The following is a 21,517-nucleotide window of genomic DNA, read 5'->3' as shown; positions in this document are numbered from 1 at the left end:
CCAGTAACAAGATATAATAATAGGTTTTACCCATTTAACTGGCACAAAAAACTGACACCTTTATTCAAGGCATCATGTCTGCAATAACCACAACACAAGCAGTCAAAATGCAAACAAAAAAGACAACTCTGATAATAATATTCACTGTCCTTGAATTTGATTGGTCCACACCCGAGACGGCTTTCTTTAGAGCCTAGTCTCCACTGGTGTTGTACAGCTTTTGGCGTCTTCTGGTCCAACATCAGTGGAGACTAGGCTCTAAGAAAAGCCGTCTCGGGTGTGGACCAATCAAATTCAAGGACAGTGCCAATATTATTATCAGAGTTGTCTTTTTGTTTGCATTTTGACTGCTTGTGTTGTGGTTATTGCAGACATGATGCCTTGTATAAAGGTGTCAGTTTTTTGTGCCAGTTAAAAGGGTAAAACCTATTACTATTGTCCAACACGCGCACCGGGGCCAGTTACGGCTTGCAGCTACGTCCTGAGGGTGTTAGTCATGGACCTGCTGTGTCAGGTGGGATGTGTGAATAGAATATTGTTAGACCACTACTACTACTTGTGGGTTCTTTCAGTCACCTTAAAGGGAAATAATACAATAATAAAAATACAACTTTATAAAATATTATATTTTATTACTTTATAAAACGTAATAAAATATTATTTTATTTTGTTTTATTTTTATTTTATAAAACGATAAAAATATTATTTTATTTTGTTTTAACTTTATTATTTCCCTTCTACGTAAAAAATAAAAATAAAACATAATAAAATATTATTTTATCTTGTTTTATTTTTATTAATTTATAAAACAATAAAAATATTTTATTTTGTTTTAATTTTATTATTTCCCTTCTACATAAGTAATACAAATAAAAAATATTATTATTTTATTATTTCCCTTCTACATAAGTAATACATATAAAACATAATAAAAGATGATTTAGTTTTTATTATTTTATTAATTCCCTTCTATGTAAATAATACAAATAAAACATAATCAAATATTATTTTTATTTTATTATTTCCCTTCTACGTGGTGACTTTACCGAAATAATCCAAGAAGTTGAATCCCTGCAGTCACGAAAACGATTTAATCGATAAATTGTGAGACTTGTGTAGACCTTGGCAGTCGAGCTTGGGTGAAGTCCAGTAAAGTGAACATGGATGGGATTTGACAGGGTAGGCTGAGTAAAAGTTGTCAATAGGTAACTTGAGACTGCACGTGTGGCATAGACTCTGACCCTAGGATTCAACGCACAACACGCTCGTATTTTTGTTCAGAAAAACAAAATATGCATTAAATTTTGATTTAAAGCTTTCGTGACTGCAGGGATTCATATTCTTGGTTCTTTCGGTAAAGTCACCATGTAGAAGGGAAACAATAAAATAATAAAAATATAAAACAATAAAATTCTCACGACGTTTCGACTGCAACACAAGAAGCAATCATCATCAGGTGTGAAAACCACAGCAAGAACAATTTGAAATTTTCTTGCTGTGGTTTTCAAATTTATTCCTGTGGTTTTCACACCTGATGATGATTGCTTCTTGTGTTGCAGTCGAAACGTCGTGATACATTTGATTGTTTTAGATTTTTATTATTTTATTGTTTCCCTTCTACGTGGTGACTTTACCGAAAGAACCAAGAATAAAAATACGCATTGTAAATAATTTCTGTCAATGTTGAGTCAAAGTCTAGGCCCCAGCCAAAGTGTAATGACAAGCTGCCACAGGGTATAACGTCACGAGGTATGATGATGCAGTGCGGTGGGGTTCACGACGTTTCCCCCATCGCTGCTGTTTGCTCATTGTGGGAGGTCGTTATGGTACCGATGACATCCGACAGTGCCACAATTTCTGCACTCACAGACAAGGACATCAAAAGACACAGAACCAGAGCCACGCGTACAAACAAAGAACACAACAACAACAAGAACCGCCATTCGCCACTAAGTGGCAGTGACGTCACCACGGCGCTTGTGCCAGGCTATGTGCACGTTGAGGCCACGTGAAGTGAAACCACAAAGGACATCCATAGACGCACACGGTCACACATTTGCACACTGCACGTTTGATGTCACACCAAAAAAAATTGTTATTTCTAACATTGTTTGTACTGAAAAACTGTATAATACATACACATTGAATGTATTGTCAAAAAGTGTCACTCATTGGAGAGTTAACCTGTATTATGGACATTTCTTTGCTGATGAAAAACTTCTCCTTTGAAAAGGCGTTCATTACAAATTGACAGTTTTTTTGCAGCTGTTAAGACTTTGTGCATATGTGGGATAAATAAATCTACGTCCTTTGTGTGTCAAACCATCCCCCCAACTGGTGTCCTACCCCCCCCCCCCCTTGGCTAGAAATTATTTTCACGCCTTAAGATGTCGAGACATGCACGGTCAGGGTAGAGGGCGACGCGGTGCGTGTCTCAGCATCTGTCAGCGTCTCTCAGGATCGATGCACGGTCAGGGTATAGGGCGACGCGGTGCGTGTCTCAGCATCTCTCAGGATCGATGCACGGACAGGGTAGAGGACGACGCGGTGTGTGTCTCAGCATCTGCCAACGTCTCTCAGGATCGCTCCGCACCGCCCTGGAGTCAAGAAACACCAAACTCAGGAACGGGTGGCACTGCCCATTGTTTAACAAAAAATCTTTAATTTTACGAATGAAGTGAAAAGGATTGTACGTTAACAATCGCCAGGGGCAGCCGGGGCTGCCGTTCGGGGCCCTGGATTTTGAGTGGTCCACAAAACATCTCCTGCTTTATACCGGTTAACAATTCTGTTGCGCGAGCAGGTCAGCGGTGGCCAATGCGTGGATCGTGATTCATGGGTGGATCGCTAAATATTTTTTGTTTGTGGATCTCGGGATAAGTCGGCACGTTACGCTGTCATAAGCAGACGGAAATTGTCGTGATTGCTGATGGCCCAAAAAAAGTCCCCAAGAATCCACGTTTTAAAACAGCATAACTTCTATCAATATATGGTGCGAGTGCTTGGTATGCCCATGCATGTGGAGTATATTACCATACAGGGTTAAATCCATCGGGGTAATTGTCAGCCGTGGCTGTCCCGCTTGCTGCCCACCTCCAAGCCGATGGATCGTGCCTTTGCTCGCTAGACTTGACCCCAATCATCGACCCGTAACTGCCTCCCGAACGAGCCAGAATCCAGAACCGGCCGTGGCTGCTGCTGACAGACCGTCGCCTTCAGCGCCCTCATAGCGGCTAGCTTCTGGCGTCGACAGAAAACCGGCACGGCGACGACCGGCTTCTCCGCTGCTGCCTTTCACGCTCCTTGGCATCGCGGCCTGCTGCTGAAGTTCATTCCACTGTGAAGATAATCGACGCGATGTTTTCTACGTGCGGAGGGAAAAACCGGAGGAGCCGGAGAAAAAATCCACGCAACCAGGCGGAGAGTGAGGCCTGCAAAACTCCAAATACGCAGGCCTCGGGATCGCACCGCGAGCTGCGTAACGGGCGAGGTGTGGTTAACACCCCGGCCACTGCGGCGTGCACGCGGCCTGACGCACGTGCCGCTGGACAGTTCCCGCGCGCGTGGAGCCTCCGCGGCGAGCGCGGCCACGAGCGAGCGCGGCCACGAGCGAGCGTGGGGCTGTGGGGGGACCAGGCGGCGTCCAGCGCAGCCTGACCGCCGCACCGCAGGGTGGGCACGGGGGGACGTCGGGTCCACCCTCCCACAGCCGCACGCTCCCGTCGGAGGAGCCGCTCGGGAAGACTCCCGGCTCGAAGGGAGGCCGCGGCACGCGGTAGACTGGGCCCTGTGCCGCACGGACGACGCGCAGCGATTTAGCCGACCGCACCTCTGGTTAGCGCGGTTGGCTGCATACGGTGCAAAAGAAGTTCAACGTACTTACGTACAAGTTTGTCTCCATTAACGCACGTTTTTAAGCCGCGTCTAACGTGACAGACGGTTATTTTAGGTTGACAGGTTTATACTCTTTGTGGTTGCCCGACTCGCTGAGAGAAGGCATCCAAATGCACACATAAGTTCAGCCTCATGGAATCAAGCAACGTTTCTTTAAAGAGATTTGAAGCTTTCGTGACTGCAGGGATCCATACTCTTTGGTTATATTCGGTAAAGTCACGTAGGTAAAAAATAAAACAACAAAAATCACGACGTTTTGGCCACAACCTTTAAGCTGTGTGCGAGGAAACAAGGTGCCTTGACAAAGGAATTAGCATAAAAATTAGCATTTGATTGGCCGACTTAGCATAGAGGTGTTGTACGTGAGGGTGCACATGCCGGTTGGCGCGGGGGGGGGGAGGGTGAGTTTACCTATTGATGGTGTGAAAAGGGAATTTTTAAGAGCTGCGAAAGTTTGGGGTACCATTACTTGAAAAATATACTGTACCATTGAAAATTAGTTTATTGTTTGGTTCGATTTAGAGCAACTTTCCAATGGTTGCTTAATTTGAAACCATTTTGTCGGTTGAAATTGTGTCTGTTTGTAGATCTGAATTGCCTCGTGAACAAATCTGTGATAAAAACCCGTGGGTTTGCAAAGAACCTTGGTATCTAGAATTGACAGGTTTACTTTATTACACACCGGGGGGAAACCCCTGTTGAGACCACAGCTGGTGATAATGCAGGCCAGTTCAGACACGAACGCACAGTCGCAAATCACAAATTCCCACGAAAGTCCGCGAGCTCTGCCCGAGTAAATTTCGGCTCATCATTTCACGGGCCGCATGGCCCACTTCGCCAACGCCGGCGGGCTCCAGCCACTCTGAGCGGGGCCCGACCCTCGGAAAGCCTCGTGGCTTCACGGCGAAGATGCGCGTTTGCTAACGGCGTCTGTCGCTTTATGTCGCCTCACGGATCCGCGTTTTCAACGTTCAAAGAAGTGAATGCGAAAAATCTCGAAAGCGACGTATAAAAACGAAAACTTGCGGGGGGGGGGGGGGGGGTAACACCGGCTAACCCCAAACATGCATTGAACCTTCAATTCTGATCACTTCTCCGCCGTGATGGCGAGGAGGGGGGCGGAAGGGAGGGGTCAAGCCAGTGGCCCGGGGGAGAAAACCGAGCTAGGCATGGCCTTCTCAGGAACGGATCTGCACGGCTTGGGTCTGATTGCTTCATGCCCGGAGAAATGCAGCTCGTCATTTTATTACTACTACTACTGCACTTGTGTTCACCGAGTGTCGTGTGACTTGCATAGGAAGATCCTGCCAAGTTGTAATAATAATAGGGGTTTTTCCCCTTTTTTCTGGCAACAAAACTGAAACCTTTTTACAAGGATTCATGTCACTGCATTAACCATAATACCTGCAGTCAAAATGCAAACAAAACTGTTGTATATGTGCCTTTTCCAAAATTGATATTAACAATAATATTTGCGTTATATATATTTTTAACAAACAAAAAAATAATCAATAAAACCCGTAAGCCAGGCACACGAAAAACCAGATGTCGATCATAAACAGACCATTAAAAAATAAAGAAATAATAAAACTCTCCAGGCGAGGATGTTAGCAGCTATCTGCGAAGATCTCCAGATGAACAAGAGTTTGATGTGCCCTAAGGGAGGTCACGCAGAGGGAAGCCCTCCGCAAGCCAGAAACGAGGACGCCCACGGGTTAAACCATATATATTTTTTTCCTTTGTGATTAAGACAACGGTTCAAATTTAAAATGCAATAACAAGAATAAGCTAAAGTTAGCGGTCCTCGCGCTCACTCCAATCAAGACCAGGCCACCAGATACATCAGTGAATTATTATCCAATAATGAATTCGCTATCAAATGATTTTCACCTTTAATACTTTTACTGTTAAAACAAAGCTTGGAGACAAAATACCGAGTCACATCAAAGGTTATCGAGAAGGAATGAGGCGAACGGGCAAACTTACGAAAGAGTTTAAACAATATCCCAAGCAACCCTGACCACCTTTGTCTCTCTCACAGCGCGGAGAAGCAGGAATTACACCTTATCACAAGGGGCCATCTGGAAAAGCCAGCCGGGTTTGATGAGGAGACACACTCCACCCCACACACGGCAACCAGGCAAACAAAGTTTTAAAGAAAATTGCAATATAATATTAATAATAACAACGTGTTAACCTTAAACGATATTCCATTATAGAACCTTACAGAACCAAGGGATATGGATTCCAACAATCTGGAAACGGACCTCTTAAACTCAGGATGAAAATTATTTTTCTTTCTAATAACTCCATATCAATGCGAACCTCGGTAACCCGAGAGGGGTGTCGGGAGGACGTAGTTACAAACACGAGTCTTGGCGAACATGGGACCAAATGGTATTTGAGAAATATAAAATCGAAAGTATAAAGAGATAGGTACTCCCTACCACCGTTGTCTCTCCCGAAGAGCGCGAGAGAGGAATTTCACGCCAGGGCAAACAGATCGTTATCGCAGGAGCCATCTGTACACACACACACACACGAACTCACACACACAGACCCCGCCCCTCCCCCTTTTCCACTGCGCAGAGAGAATTGTCTTTGAATATAACGGTCAGCCGCATTTTCAAAAGAGTGAAGTTAAGTCAAGAGTCAAGACAGATCAGCGAGTCAAGACGTCCACAGGACGAGCAGTCGCATGGAGCGGCTGGCTCCGAGCCTCGCTGAGTAGCGAGGATCGCTGAGTCGCGATGTATCAACAAAAGTGAGTCATACAGCAGTGGAGGAAACCTGCTGTCAGCGAACCAGCACGGGCGCGTTCGCGCATCTTCAAGGAGAAAGAGCGCGGCCAGCAACGCCAAGCAAGAGCGTGCAGCAGCTCAGCCAGCAGTGGAGAGAAACTGCTATCAGCGAACCAGCACGGGCGTGTTCGCGCATCTTCAAGGAGAGGGAGCGCGCGCCACCAGCGTGCCATCAGCACCAGCATCAGCACCAGCGCGTGCCAACAGCGCGCCACCAGCGTGCCACCAGCACCAGCGCGTGCCAACAGCGTGCCACCAGCGTGCTACAGCACGCAACTTCGCGTCACCAGGGCTGAGAGGGCAGCGGCCCCGCACTCAACACCCATCGGCGCGACGACGGCGAGCATCGTGCTGACTCATCCAGCCAGCGGTGGACAGAAACTGGCAGTCGTTCGTATGCCCCTCCCCCACACTCCCTTCTCACTCCCCCACCGCTACACAACGAATAAACATTTTTTTTGACAAGGAAATCAACCTAGGTGTTTGCTCAACGCAAGAAATCAACAACCCTCCCATTAAACATACAAGACTCATGATAACTGCGTCAACTATTAGCTGATAACGAAAAACATCGCCACCCATTGAGTTACGTTGATGAGGCAATCAGAATTATTTCAGTCGAACGCTTTAATTGCATAATCGTTGATGAATCAATGAACGAACATCGCCGTGGTACTGTGCTGACGATTTCAAGCATAATAATTTCGCATATCAGAATGTGTTAAGGATTGGATACGAATCAAAGACCGAGTGCCGTGCTGTGTAATCATTCAAGAATACGAGTTTGCATATTATAAGGTTAAGGTTTTGATAGAATAGTTCGCTTGTTTTTAATCTCTCTCTCAACAACTGATCGATTGCGTTACGCGTCGGGAATTAACCACAGGTGCCGCTATCGAGGTGAAACAACGCAATCGTGATGGTATCATGTTAACGCTGTGTTGAAATTCCAACATCCCGAGATTGATTTTTCATATTATCCAAAAATTAAAGTTAGCTAGAAAATAAAATTGATCAAAGCAGAAGGTTTGTGTGTGATTCTTCCTGAAATTCTGCATAATATTGTTCTGTGTATGAGATCTGAATCCTGGGGACCTATCATAAGCACACTATCACCACACATAATCCATAACACACATAATTCATAATGTTCAATCGAGAGTAATCGTATCCTTATCGATAATACGGAATTAAAGAGCAGAGTCGAATCGACTCTCTCTCATTCACGCTCACAATGCCTGCGTCACTGCATACGATTAATTGCGTTATTCCAATTCATAACACAATCCTCGTCACCGAGGCTCGACCTTATAATCCATAATGACCTGCATTATCATAACCACGCCCACTCGCATAAATTAATACGATTATCTCTCGAATCAGCATAATTTATGTGCATAATTACACAACAAAATTTCGGATAAATTATGCTGATTTCAAATTTCATTTAATTCTCATTATTTTCATCAATTTTCATAACACCTATATATACAACAGGGGGATAACGTGACTCCCCCCTCCCCCCATCCCCAACGGCCAGAGCGCTCCTAACGGCCGCAAAGAGGATTCGATTGGATGAGTGGGATGATGTCACATGACCCAGGGGGTTGGGGGGCGGGGTTAAGGGGCTTGCTACATATATAAGTGTGGTGCAGGAGGGAGAATTTGTGGCAGAGTCCTTCTGGAGCGGCGGCAGCGGAGAGAGAGAGGAGCTAGCCATCCTCAGGGTCCGCGCTCGGGACGCCTGCAGGGTGGAGCTGAGAGCGATCGACGACACAGTCCCCCAAGGCGAGAGAGAGAAACATCTCCCTCGGTCCCGTCGGGCAGCGGCGGCAGCGGCCGCAGAGGTGAGCGGCGGACACGGACAAAGGAGGTCAGTTCGGTCGGCTCGGGCTCAGGCGGTGGACGCACTCTGAGACGGGTAGGTGAGAGAGGAGGAAGGGCTGCTGCTGGCTGGAGGGGGACATACACGGGAAATAAATCTTAGCGCAGACTACTGACTTTGTGACGCATGTGTGTGCGTGTGTGTGTGTGCGTGTGTGTGAAGAGCGGTGGGACAGCGATCGGCGTACCACGCTGTGCGTGTGTGTGCATGTGTGAAGAGCGGTTACGGCCTTCATAGGTGCTGCTCGCTAACAGCACTTGCCCCTACAGTCTGTTAAGGTTATATGGGGGATCTTTGTGAAGAGCGGTGGGACAGCGATCGGCGTACCACGCTGTGCGTGTGTGTGGGTGGCTTTAATCAGCATAGGCACCCGTAAATAAATAATTAAACAGAGGGACGTTTGACTTTCACCGTGAGCGAGCGCGCAGAGATTAATTAATTAATTGCTTACCGAGCGCGTGCAGAGATTAATTAATTAATTGCTTACCGAGCGCGCGCAGAGATTAATTAATTAATTGCTTACCCAGCGCGTGCATATTAAACTACCCTACTACGGCTGCCCGCACCCACGCGCGTGGGTGGTCGCGCGCGTGGGTGGGGGGGTCACGTGGGTGGGGGAGGGCCGTCCAGCGCCCGTTGGCTGTTGACACAACGGCTTAGTATAAATAAATAATTAACTCTGAGCAGCCGCCAGCGGCGAGTGGGGGGGGTGGAGGGGTGCTGATGTCACCCCACCCGCTCGCGGGGGAGGGGGGAGGGGAAGATCAGCCCCCCCCCCCACCTAGTGGGGAGTGGGGAGGGGGAGATCAGTCCCCCCCCACCTAATGGGGAGTGTGGAGGGGGGCACTAGCCCCCCACAGATGGAACCAGGGGGGTCGGTGTGTAAATGAGAGGCTGTGTGTGTGTAGTGTGAGGCTGTGTGTGTGGTGTGAGGCGTGTGTTGCCCTGGCTTGCCCTGGCTTGCCCCGGCAACGTTACGTGGTGTGCCTTGTCACTGCTGCTGCTGCTGCTGCCACCACAACACGCTTAGAGCTTTAAGGCTTTTCTGTTTATTATTAATCTGTCATTTTCCATGATTAGTCTGTGGTTTTCATTATTAATCTGTCATTATTGATTATGAGTCTGTCATTAATATGTCATTTTTCATTATTAACCTAATTTGTGTGTATTATTAATCTGTCATTTTTCATTATTAACCTAATTTTTGTTTATTATTAATCTGTCATTTTACGACGGCAAAAACGTGGTAGTCACGGCGACATTTGTCATCAGTGTTGTGAGTAGCCCGCACTGAGAGCACGACTACACACACACAGACATACACAGACACGCAGGTTGTGTGTCTGTGTGTGTGTGGGGTGAGGTTGCACAAGAGACACACACACAGACACACACAGACACACAGAGACACACACACAGGTTGTGTGTGTGTGTTTGGGGTGAGGTTGCACAAGAGACACACACAGACACACAGAGACACACACAGACACACAGGTTGTGTGTGTGGGGTGAGGTTGCCCAAGAGACACAGACACACAGAGGTGGTTGTGTGTGTGGGGTGAGGTTGCACCAGAGACACACACACACAGACACACACACACAGACACACAGAGAGACAGACACATAGAGGTTGTTGTGTGTGTGTGTGGGGTGAGGTTGCACCAGAGACACACACACAGACACACACACAGACACACACACAGACACACACAGACACACAGACACAGACACACACAGGTTATTGTGTGTGTATGTGTGGGGTAAGGTTGCACCAAAGACACACACAGACACACACACACATAGAGACACAGGTTGTTGTGTGTGTGTGTCTGTGTGTATCTGTGTGTGTGTCTCTGTGTGTGTGTGTCTGTGTGTGTATGTATGTGTGTCTCTGTGTGTCTGTATGTGTCTGTCTCTGTGTGTGTGTTAAGGTTGCACCATGTCGAGCCCATTGAAGCTGATCGTGAGCGCCGATTCCAACCGTGGGGGGCAGCGCTACATGGAGGACATCACAGAGGTGGGCGGAGTCTCTGTGTGTGTGTGTCTGTGTGTGTGTCTGTGTGTGTGTGTCTGTGTGTCTCTGTGTGTGTCTGTGTGTGTCTCTGTGTGTGTGTCTGTGTGTGTGCCTCAGTGGCCCGTGATCACAAATCTCTATTTAACTCCATCAAAAAAGTAACCTGCAGCGCCACACCTATTACCATCATTAGGGGAAAAAACGGTGATCCAATTTCCGACCCCCAGGAACAGGTTCGCAGATTTGCTGAGCATTTCTGTGAGGTCCTGGGGGAGGGAAAATCCCTCAGCCAGGAAAACATCGTGGCACAAAGTGAGGATGACCCTGCTGAGGCTGCGGTGCCTCAAATATTGGATGAAGTCACCCCCTGTGAGTGGCTGGCTGAGGTGCCATCTGCTGAGGAAGTATTGAAGGCGATCCGGAGTCTGAGACCAGGAAAGGCAGCGGGCAGAGATGATCTCCCAAGCGAAATGCTGAGGGAGGGTGGCGTTTGTGCACAGACTGCCCTATATGACATCATAACAACAGTCTGGACCACTGGACGGGTTCCGCAGGATTGGAAGGATGCCCTGGTGGTCCCCCTTTTTAAGAAGGGGGACCGCACAGACTGTAACAACTACAGGGGCATCTCACTCCTCAGTGTGCCGGGAAAGGTCCTGGCAAGGATTATTCAGCATCGCCTTGCCAGGCACGCTGAGGAGAGGCTTGCGGAGCCCCAATGTGGTTTCAGGAAAGGGCGGTCCTGCACAGATGCCATATTTTCTGTCCGTCTGCTACAGCAGAGGTGTAGGGAATTCCAACAAGACCTACATCTCTGCTTTATTGACCTGGTCAAGGCCTATGATACCATCAGTAGGCCTGGGCTCTGGGTCGTTCTTCGTGCTTTTGGAGTACCTGACCCTCTGCTCACGATCATTAAGGACCTTCATGATGGTGAGCGGGCCCGGGTAAAACTACGTGGCCGGGAGTCAGAGCCATTCCCTGTACACCTTGGGGTGCGACAGGGATGTCCTCTGGCTCCCACATTATTTAACATCTATTTTGACCACATAGTTCGTGAAGCCTTCAATAGCTGTACCGGGGGAATCTCCATATGGTACAGATATAATGGGAGGCTAATCGATGCCCGGGTGCGGTCAAGGGATGGCTCCCTATTGCTCAACCACGTTATGTATGCTGATGACTTGGTAATAGCTGCTCAGTCAGAGGAGGAGTTGGAGACGCTGCTGCTGAGACTACGAGCGTGCCACTAAGAGGTGGGGCCTTACCATCAGCCCCACCAAAACTAAGCACCTGCCTGGGTATTTTGTACCATCGGACACTCCACCCCCACAACTCCCAATCGGTGATGGGGCAGTTGTGGAGAGAGTGGAGAGTTTCCCATACCTGGGCAGTGTGCTTATGACTGGCTCCAGTTTAACAGCAGAGGTCTCACTCCGAATCAGTCGAGCGGCAATATCTTTTCATCGGTTGCGTAACGCTGTGTGGAAGCTACCTGGTCTGTCGCTCCGCACTAAGCTTCAGGTCTTCTCGTCCACGGTCATTCCCTCCCTTCTCTACGCTTGCGAAACGTGGACCCCCCTAATGGAACATCTTCGCCGGTTAGAAACATTTAGGCTGGCCTGCCTACGATCCATCCTGGGTTTAACCAGACTGGATTGTGTGAGGAGCTCACAAATCCTTGAAAGATCTGGGCAGGGTCCCATCGGTGAGCTCCTCCGGCAGGCAAGGCTGCGATGGCTGGGTCATGTAGCCCGCATGCCCAGCCACCGCATGCCGAAACAGCTTTTGTTTGGCCGGATTGAGGGGGCTAAGCGGGCGCGGCACGGGCTAGAGAAGAGATGGAGTGATGTGGTACAGGAGGACGTGGAGCTGAGTGGACTTGCCGATGACTGGTACCAGCGGTGTCAAGATCGGCCTCTGTGGAGGAGGCTCGTGAAGGATGCTACTGGGCAGTTGGAGGCAGTCGCCCTCCAACAACAACGGAGGGCGGAGGAGCGACGCTCACAACAGCGAGCGGAGCGCCGGGTGGCTAAAGCACAGCAGGTTGGCACAGTAGGGGGCACAGGTGGTGCATCAGCCAGTCATCTCAGTCAGTCGACCCGTGGCACCTGGGTCTGCCCCGTGACCTCCTGCCAGCGGGCGTTCGACACTTCACGTGGCCTCAGGGTGCACATAGCCTGGCACAAGCGTCGTGGTGACGTCACCGCCACTTAGTGGCGAATGGCGGTTGTTGTTGTTGTTGTTGTGTCTCTGTGTGCCGGACAGGCAACTCTGTCGTGGACAGTGCTGTGGGGGGAGATCCAATTTTGATTGGCTCCTCCCCTCATGGCATATGTGTCCACCACAGGGGCTAAACGGGGGCTCTGGATGGGTGCGAGGGGCTGGTAACCCCTCCACCTTCAATTAATTACCACGAATTAAACTGAAATATGTAACTAATAAGCTTGTGCCGGAGGCCCCGGGGGGCCAGGCATCTATGACGTCTCCTGGCCAAACCCCAATTGGCAGAGCCAGGAGATTGAATACCTACCCTCGGGGCTACTCCAGAAACAACTAAAAGCCACTACGGGTGGCCACGTGGAATGTTCGAACGCTCACTGCAGAGGAGAGGCTGCCACTCCTCTGTCGGGAGCTGGACCGGTACCGCCTGGATCTATATGGCATTCAGGAGGTTCGGTGGACCGGCTCTGGCTCCTGCCACCATGAGGGGTGGACAGTCCTCTACTCGGGGCAGCAGACTGCCAAACAACAGGGTGTGGGTCTTCTTTTGAACAAAAGAATGAAGGGGGCGTGGGAGTGTAGCGGCGAGGTCTGGGAAGCTGTAAGCCCCAGGCTACTTTGGGCTCGCCTTCCCATCAACCGGAGGCGAGGAATGGTGGTCGTGGTTACTTATGCCCGCACCGAAGATGAACATCCGTGGAGTGATGCAGGCAAAGCCGATGAGTCAGATGCCTTCTATGACCTCCTGTCACAGGTGCTGGCTAAAGTGGCCCCTCGGGATAGAGTCATCATGTTGGGTGACTTCAATGCCCGAGTTGGTCATGATACTGGCACCTGGTCTGGAGTGATTGGAGGGCATGGGCCAGATCAGCTCAATAACAACGGTAGGAGGCTGCTAGATTTTTGTAAAGCCCATGGGCTTGTAATTACCAACACGCAGTTCCGGCATCGGCGCATCCACACAACATCATGGATGCATGCCGGGTCCAAGCAAGAACATCTACTGGACTACATAGTGACAGACCAGCGAATGTGAGCCCATGTCCTTGACACCAGGACCTACCGTGGAGCTGATCTGCCCTCTGACCATCGACTAGTCATCTGTAAGATGCGCCTGCCATTCTTCCACTCCGGTGGTGGGTGTACACCCAGGACCCCATTCCAACATAAAGTGGCCTGATCTCAGTTATCTGATGAAAGTTGCAAGCGAGAATTTCATCATCGCTTGCGGCTGGGATTGGCATCGTCCCCGACTCCTGATGTCGAGGGTAAATGGGCGAGGTTTAGGACTGTGACTCATGCAGCTTCAATGGCTGCTTTGGGTACGCGGTCCAGACCTCCCCAGAGACCCTGGCTGACAGAGGAGGTGTTCAGGATGGTTGAGAAAAAGCGACAGGCCCACCGTCATCGGCTACAGAATCCCACGTCAGAGAATGAGGCTTACCGCAGCCTTCGCTCGGAGGTTCGGAGAGCCGTGAGGCGCTGCAAGGATGGGTGGTGGTCGCGGGTTGCTGAGGAGATGGAGTCTGCCTCAGTGGCCCGTGATCACAAATCTCTATTTAACTCCATCAAAAAAGTAACCTGCAGCGCCACACCTATTACCATCATTAGGGGAAAAAACGGTGATCCAATCTCCGACCCCCAGGAACAGGTTTGCAGATTTGCTGAGCATTTCTGTGAGGTCCTGGGGGAGGGAAAATCCCTCAGCCGGGAAAACATCGTGGCACAAAGTGAGGATGACCCTGCTGAGGCTGCGGTGCCTCAAATATTGGAAGAAGTCACCCCCTGTGAGTGGCTGGCTGAGGTGCCATCTGCTGAGGAAGTATTGAAGGCGATCCGGAGTCTGAGACCAGGAAAGGCAGCGGGCAGAGATGATCTCCCAAGCGAAATGCTGAGGGAGGGTGGCGTTTGTGCACAGACTGCCCTATATGACATCATAACAACAGTCTGGACCACTGGACGGGTTCCGCAGGATTGGAAGGATGCCCTGGTGGTCCCCCTTTTTAAGAAGGGGGACCGCACAGACTGTAACAACTACAGGGGCATCTCACTCCTCAGTGTGCCTGGAAAGGTCCTGGCAAGGATTATTCAGCATCGCCTTGCCAGGCACGCTGAGGAGAGGCTTGCGGAGCCCCAATCCGGTTTCAGGAAAGGGCGGTCCTGCACAGATGCCATATTTTCTGTCCGTCTGCTACAGCAGAGGTGTAGGGAATTCCAACAAGACCTACATCTCTGCTTTATTGACCTGGTCAAGGCCTATGATACCATCAGTAGGCCTGGGCTCTGGGTCGTTCTTCGTGCTTTTGGAGTACCTGACCCTCTGCTCACGATCATTAAGGACCTTCATGATGGTGAGCGGGCCCGGGTAAAACTACGTGGCCGGGAGTCAGAGCCATTCCCTGTACACCTTGGGGTGTGACAGGGATGTCCTCTGGCTCCCACATTATTTAACATCTATTTTGACCACGTAGTTCGTGAAGCCTTCAATAGCTGTACCGGGGGAATCTCCATATGGTACAGATATAATGGGAGGCTAATCGATGCCCGGGTGCGGTCAAGGGATGTCTCCCTATTGCTCAACCACGTTATGTATGCTGATGATTTGGTAATAGCTGCTCAGTCAGAGGAGGAGTTGGAGACGCTGCTGCTGCTGAGACTGGAGCGTGCCACTAAGAGGTGGGGCCTTACCATCAGCCCCACCAAAACTAAGCACCTGCCTGGGTATTGCGTACCATCGGACACTCCACCCCCAGAACTCCCAATCGGTGATGGGGCAGTTGTGGAGAGAGTGGAGAGTTTCCCATACCTGGGCAGTGTGCTTATGACTGGCTGCAGTTTAACAGCAGAGGTCTCACTCCGAATCAGTCGAGCGGCAATATCTTTTCATCGGTTGCGTAACGCTGTGTGGAAGCTACCTGGTCTGTCGCTCCGCACTAAGCTTCAGGTCTTCTCGTCCACGGTCATTCCCTCCCTTCTCTACGCTTGCGAAACGTGGACCCCCCTAATGGAACATCTTCGCCGGTTAGAAACATTTAGGCTGGCCTGCCTACGATCCATCCTGGGTTTAACCAGACTGGATTGTGTGAGGAGCTCACAAATCCTTGAAAGATCTGTTCAGGATCCCATCGGTGAGCTCCTCCGGCAGGCAAGGCTGCGATGGCTGGGTCATGTAGCCCGCATGCCCAGCCACCGCATGCCGAAACAGCTTTTGTTTGGCCGGATTGAGGGGTCTAAGCGGGCGCGGCACGGGCTAGAGAAGAGATGGAGTAATGTGGTACAGGAGGACGTGGAGCTGAGTGGACTTGCCGATGACTGGTACCAGCGGTGTCAAGATCGGCCTCTGTGGAGGAGGCTCGTGAAGGATGCTACTGGGCAGTTGGAGGCAGTCGCCCTCCAACAACAACGGAGGGCGGAGGAGCGACGCTCAGAACAACGAGCGGAGCTCCGGGTGGCTAAAGCACAGCAGGTTGGCACAGTAGGGGGCACAGGTGGTGCATCAGCCAGTCATCTCAGTCAGTCGACCCGTGGCACCTGGGTCTGCCCCGTGACCTCCTGCCAGCGGGCGTTCGACACTTCACGTGGCCTCACGGTGCACATAGCCTGGCACAAGCATCGTGGTGACGTCACCGCCACTTAGTGGTGAATGGCGGTTGTTGTTGTTGTCTCTGTGTGTGTGTGTCTCTGTGTGTGTGTCTGTGAGTGTCTCTGTGTGTCTCTGTGTTTGTCTCTGTGTGTGTGTCTGTGTGTGTGTCTCTGTGTGTGTGTGTGTCTCTGTGTGTGTCTCTGTGTGTGTGTCTGTGTGTGTGTCTGTGTGTGTGTCTCTGTGTGTGTCTGTGTGTGTGTGTCTCTGTGTGTGTGTCTGTGTGTGTGTGTGTCTGTGTGTGTGTGTATCTGTGTGTGTGTCTCTGTGTGTGTGTCTGTGTGTGTCTCTGTGTGTCTCTGTGTGTGTCTGTGTGTGTGTCTGTGTGTCTCTGTGTGTGTCTGTGTGTATGTGTGTGTGTCTGTGTGTGTCTCTGTGTGTCTCTGTGTGTGTCTGTGTGTGTCTGTGTGTCTCTGTGTGTGTGTCTCTGTGTGTCTCTGTGTGTGTCTGTGTGTGTGTGTCTCTGTGTCTCTGTGTGTGTCTCTGTGTGTGTCTCTGTGTGTGTGGGGAGCGATAGTGTAGCGGTTAGCGCGCTGCACTATGAACCTGGCGACCCGGGTTCGATTCCCGCTCACGGCCAACGCCCAGTGACGATTATCTCAACCGGTCCTGGGCCTCCCCCTAGGTCGATTCGGCCTCAAACGAGTACCTGGTGCGGTGCGTGAACATCGCCACTGGGGAGACAAAGGCGGCCGGGCGTGGTGCCGGCCACCAACCCCCTCGTGTGCCCTCGCGGCCATCGCGGGCACCGTTCGCTAACGGCACTTGCCTCCACGGTCCGCTAAGGCTGCACAGGGGATCTTTGTCCTCTTTGTCCGCCGGGTCGCCGGTCGAGGCCTAGGACCGACCCACAATGCACCGCTCGCGTCACGTGACGTTCCCCTCGCCGCCCCGTGCCCACAGGTCTCCACCGAGGGCGACGGGGATGCCATCTTCCTGGCCGTGTTCGACGGCCACGGCGGCCCCCAGGCCGCTCGATTCGCCCGCCGCTGCCTCTGGCCCTCGATCCGCGCCCAGCCCGGGCTGTGGGGCGCCGCCGACCCCGCGGGAGTTTGCCACGCCATCCGTGACGGCTTCCTGGCGTGCCAGCGCGCCATGTGGGAGGAGCTGGGTGGGTCTCACGCGCGCTGCGCTATACACTACACTATACACTACTTTACTCTATACTACACTATACACTACTATACACTACTATATACACTACACTATACACTACTATACTATACACTACACTACTATACACTACTATATACACTACACTATACACTACACTATACACTACACTATACACTACTATACACTACACTATACACTACTATACACTACACTATACACTACACTATACACTACACTACTATACACTACTATACACTACACTATACACTACACTATACACTACACTACTATACACTACACTATATACTACACTATACACTACTATACATTACTATACACTACACTATACACTACACTACTATACACTACTATACACTACACTATACACTACTATACACTACTATACACTACACTACTATACACCACACTATACACTACTATACACTACTATACGCTACACTACTATACACTACACTACTATACACTACACTACTATACACTACACTATACGCTACACTATACACTACACTATACACTACTATACACTACTATACACTACACTATACACTACACTATACACTACTATACACTACACTACACTATATACTACACACTACTATACACTACACTATACACTACACTATACACTACACTACGATACACTACACTACTATACACTACTATACACTACACTATACACTACACTATACACTACACTACTATACACTACACTATATACTACACTATACACTACACTACTATACATTACTATACACTACACTATACACTACACTACTATACACTACTATACACTACACTATACACTACTATACACTACACTACTATACACTACACTATACACTACTATACGCTACTATACGCTACACTACTATACACTACTATACACTACACTACTATACACTACACTTCTATACACTACACTATACACTACACTATACACTACTATACACTACTATACACTACACTATACACTACTATACACTACACTACACACTACACTACACACTACATTACACTATACACTACACTAAATTAACGTTTTGTTCCACCATTTGAACCTCGTTTGCCTGTAGCACAATATGATAAAAAAAAAAATTAACCCTTTCATCTGGCAACAAAACTGACACCAATGTTTTTCGGGTACAAGGAGTCATTGTTTGTGCATTGAGCACAATAGCTGCGGTCGGAATGCAAACAAAAAACAGGCAGCTCTGATAATGTATTGGCGGTGGAATTGATAAGTCCACACCCGAGACAGCTTCCCTTAGAGCCTCGTCTCACACGCGGTGTTAGACCAGGTGATGATGATGACGTCTCACACTTGCGGTGTTAGACCAGATGATGATGACGTCTCACACTTGCGGTGTTAGACCAGGTGATGATGACGTCTCACACTTGTGGTGTTAGACTAGATGATGATGACGTCTCACACTTGCGGTGTTAGACCAGGTGATGATGACGTCTCAGACTTGCGGTGTTAGAGCAGGTGATGATGACGTCTCACACTTGCGGTGTTAGACCAGACGATGATGACGTCACACACGCGGCGTTAGACCAGGTGATGATGACGTCTCACACTTGTGGTGTTAGACCAGGTGATGATGATGACGTCTCACACTTGCGGTGTGTTAGACCAGATGATGATGACGTCTCACACTTGCGGTGTTAGACCAGGCGATGATGATGACGTCTCACACTTGCGGTGTTAGACCAGATGATGATGATGACGTCTCACACTTCTGATGTTAGACCAGATGATGATGACGTCTCACACTTGCAGCGTTAGACCAGGTGATGATGATGACGTCTCACACTTGCGGTGTTAGACCAGGTGATGATGACGTCTCACACTTGCGGTGTTAGACCAGGTAATGATGACGTCTCACACACGCAGTGTTAGACCAGATGATGATGATGTCTCACACTTGCGGTGTTATACCAGGTGATGATGACGTCTCACACACGCAGTGTTAGACCAGGTGATGATGACGTCTCACACAGGCGGTGTTAGACCAGGTAATGATGACGTCTCACGCTTGCGGTATTAGACCAGATGATGATGATGACGTCTCACACTTGCGGTGTTAGACCAGGTGATGATGACGTCTCACACTTGCGGTGTTAGACCAGGTGATGATGACGTCACACACACGGTGTTAGACCATATGATGATGACGTCTCACACTTGCGGTGTTAGACCAGGTGATGATGACGTCTCACACTTGCGGTGTTAGACCAGATGATGATGACGTCTCACACTTGCGGTGTTAGACCAGATGATGATGACGTCTCACACTTGCGGTGTTAGACCAGGTGATGATGACGCCAAAAGGCGCAACATTTTGTCGCGTGATTGGGGCCAAATGTAGCTGATAGAGGCAAAATAAACATTGAAATTGGTTTAATTTGTTGATCAGGGAAGGCTCTAAGAAAAACCGTCTCGGGTGTGGACCAATAAAATTCAAGGACAGTGCCAATATTATTATCAGAGTTGTCTCTTTTGTTTGCATTTTGACTGCTTGTGTTGTGGTTATTGCAAACATGATGCCTTGAATAAAGGTGTCAGTTTTTCTGCCAGTTAAAAGGGTAAAACCTATTACTATATCTTGTTACTGGCAAATGAGGTCTCATAATGAATTTGATCTTCTCCGATGGATGCTGCTTGATAGCGGAGAGTGAAGAAACGTGAGTGTGGCTGATGCTGTCTGACGTTACTTAGGAAATAACGAAGAGCAAAGAGAAGTGGTAGAGTTACCAATAAATTGATCAGAGTCTAATTTTATTTTGTCTCAATGTAATGGCAGGGAATATTGACAGAAATAATGTCATCAAACACTTCGCTGCATTTCACTGTAGCACTGCATTAATGGCAGTGAATGTTGCACAATACATTTATTTCACCCATGGCTAATGTGTAAGAGATTCTCGCAACATTTTTCATATTTGATATATTTTTGTTCAATAACATTGAAAATTGTAAAACGTTTCAAAATACAAAAAAAACTTTTACAATTTAATTTTTGTTATAACAAATTTAATAACATAAAATTCCGAGCAACAATTGTCCATCTTACCTTCCAGAGGTTTTTTTGGCACACCACCCACCCACTCAATCACTGACCCACCCACCCACTCACACAGGCACTCACCCACTCAGTCACTCACACAGTCACTCACCCACTCAGTCACTAACCCACCCACACAGTCACTCACCCACCCACTCACACAGTCACTCACCCACTCAGTCACTCACCCACCCACACAGTCACTCACCCACTCAGTCACTAATCCACCCACACAGTCACTCACCCACCCACTCAATCACTCACCCACCCACCCACTCACACAGTCACTCACCCACTCAGTCACTCACCCACCCACACAGTCACTCACCCACTCAGTCACTCACCCACACAGTCACTCACCCACTCAGTCACTCACCCACCCACCCACACAGTCACTCACCCACCCACCCAATTACACAGTCACTCACCCACTCAGTCACTCACCCACCCACTCACTCACACAGTCACTCACCCACTCAGTCACTCACCCACCCACCCACTCAATCACTCACCCACCCACCCACACAGTCACTAACCCACTCAGTCACTCACCCACCCACTCAGTCACTCACCCATCCACCCACCCACTCACACAGTCACTCACCCACTAATTCACCCACCCACTCAATCACTCACCCACCCACTCACTCACACAGTCACTCACCCACTCAATCACTCACCCACCCACACAGTCACTCACCCACCCACCCAATTACACAGTCACTCACCCACTCAGTCACTCACCCACCCACTCACTCACACAGTCACTCACTTACTCATCCACCCACCCACTCAATCACTCACCCACCCACCCACCCACACAGTCACTAACCCACTCAGTCACTCACCCACCCACTC

At 49.3% G+C, this 21,517-nt stretch overlaps 1 protein-coding gene across 1 annotated transcript in view; it reads left to right on the top strand.

Annotated features, from left to right (window-relative positions):
- The first annotated feature begins 8,384 nt into the window (after positions 1 to 8,384).
- LOC142908809 (uncharacterized) overlaps positions 8,385 to 21,517 on the top strand; it is a 34,234-nt gene continuing 21,101 nt past the window's right edge. The window contains exons 1-3 of the mRNA XM_076059425.1: positions 8,385 to 8,542; positions 10,512 to 10,597; positions 17,361 to 17,568. Coding sequence (XP_075915540.1) covers positions 10,520 to 10,597; positions 17,361 to 17,568 — 286 coding nt within the window. The 5' untranslated portion in view covers positions 8,385 to 8,542; positions 10,512 to 10,519. The remainder of the gene's footprint in view (positions 8,543 to 10,511; positions 10,598 to 17,360; positions 17,569 to 21,517) is intronic.

The sequence above is a fragment of the Petromyzon marinus genome, unplaced genomic scaffold (assembly GCF_048934315.1).
Source record: "Petromyzon marinus isolate PM22_M1 ecotype Great Lakes invasive population unplaced genomic scaffold, UKy_Petmar_22M1.pri1.0 PM_G_Scaffold_101, whole genome shotgun sequence".
NCBI classification, from domain to species: Eukaryota; Metazoa; Chordata; class Hyperoartia; order Petromyzontiformes; family Petromyzontidae; genus Petromyzon; species Petromyzon marinus.
Note: the sequence above shows the minus strand (reverse complement) of the source record. Positions and strands in the feature narration are given on the sequence as shown.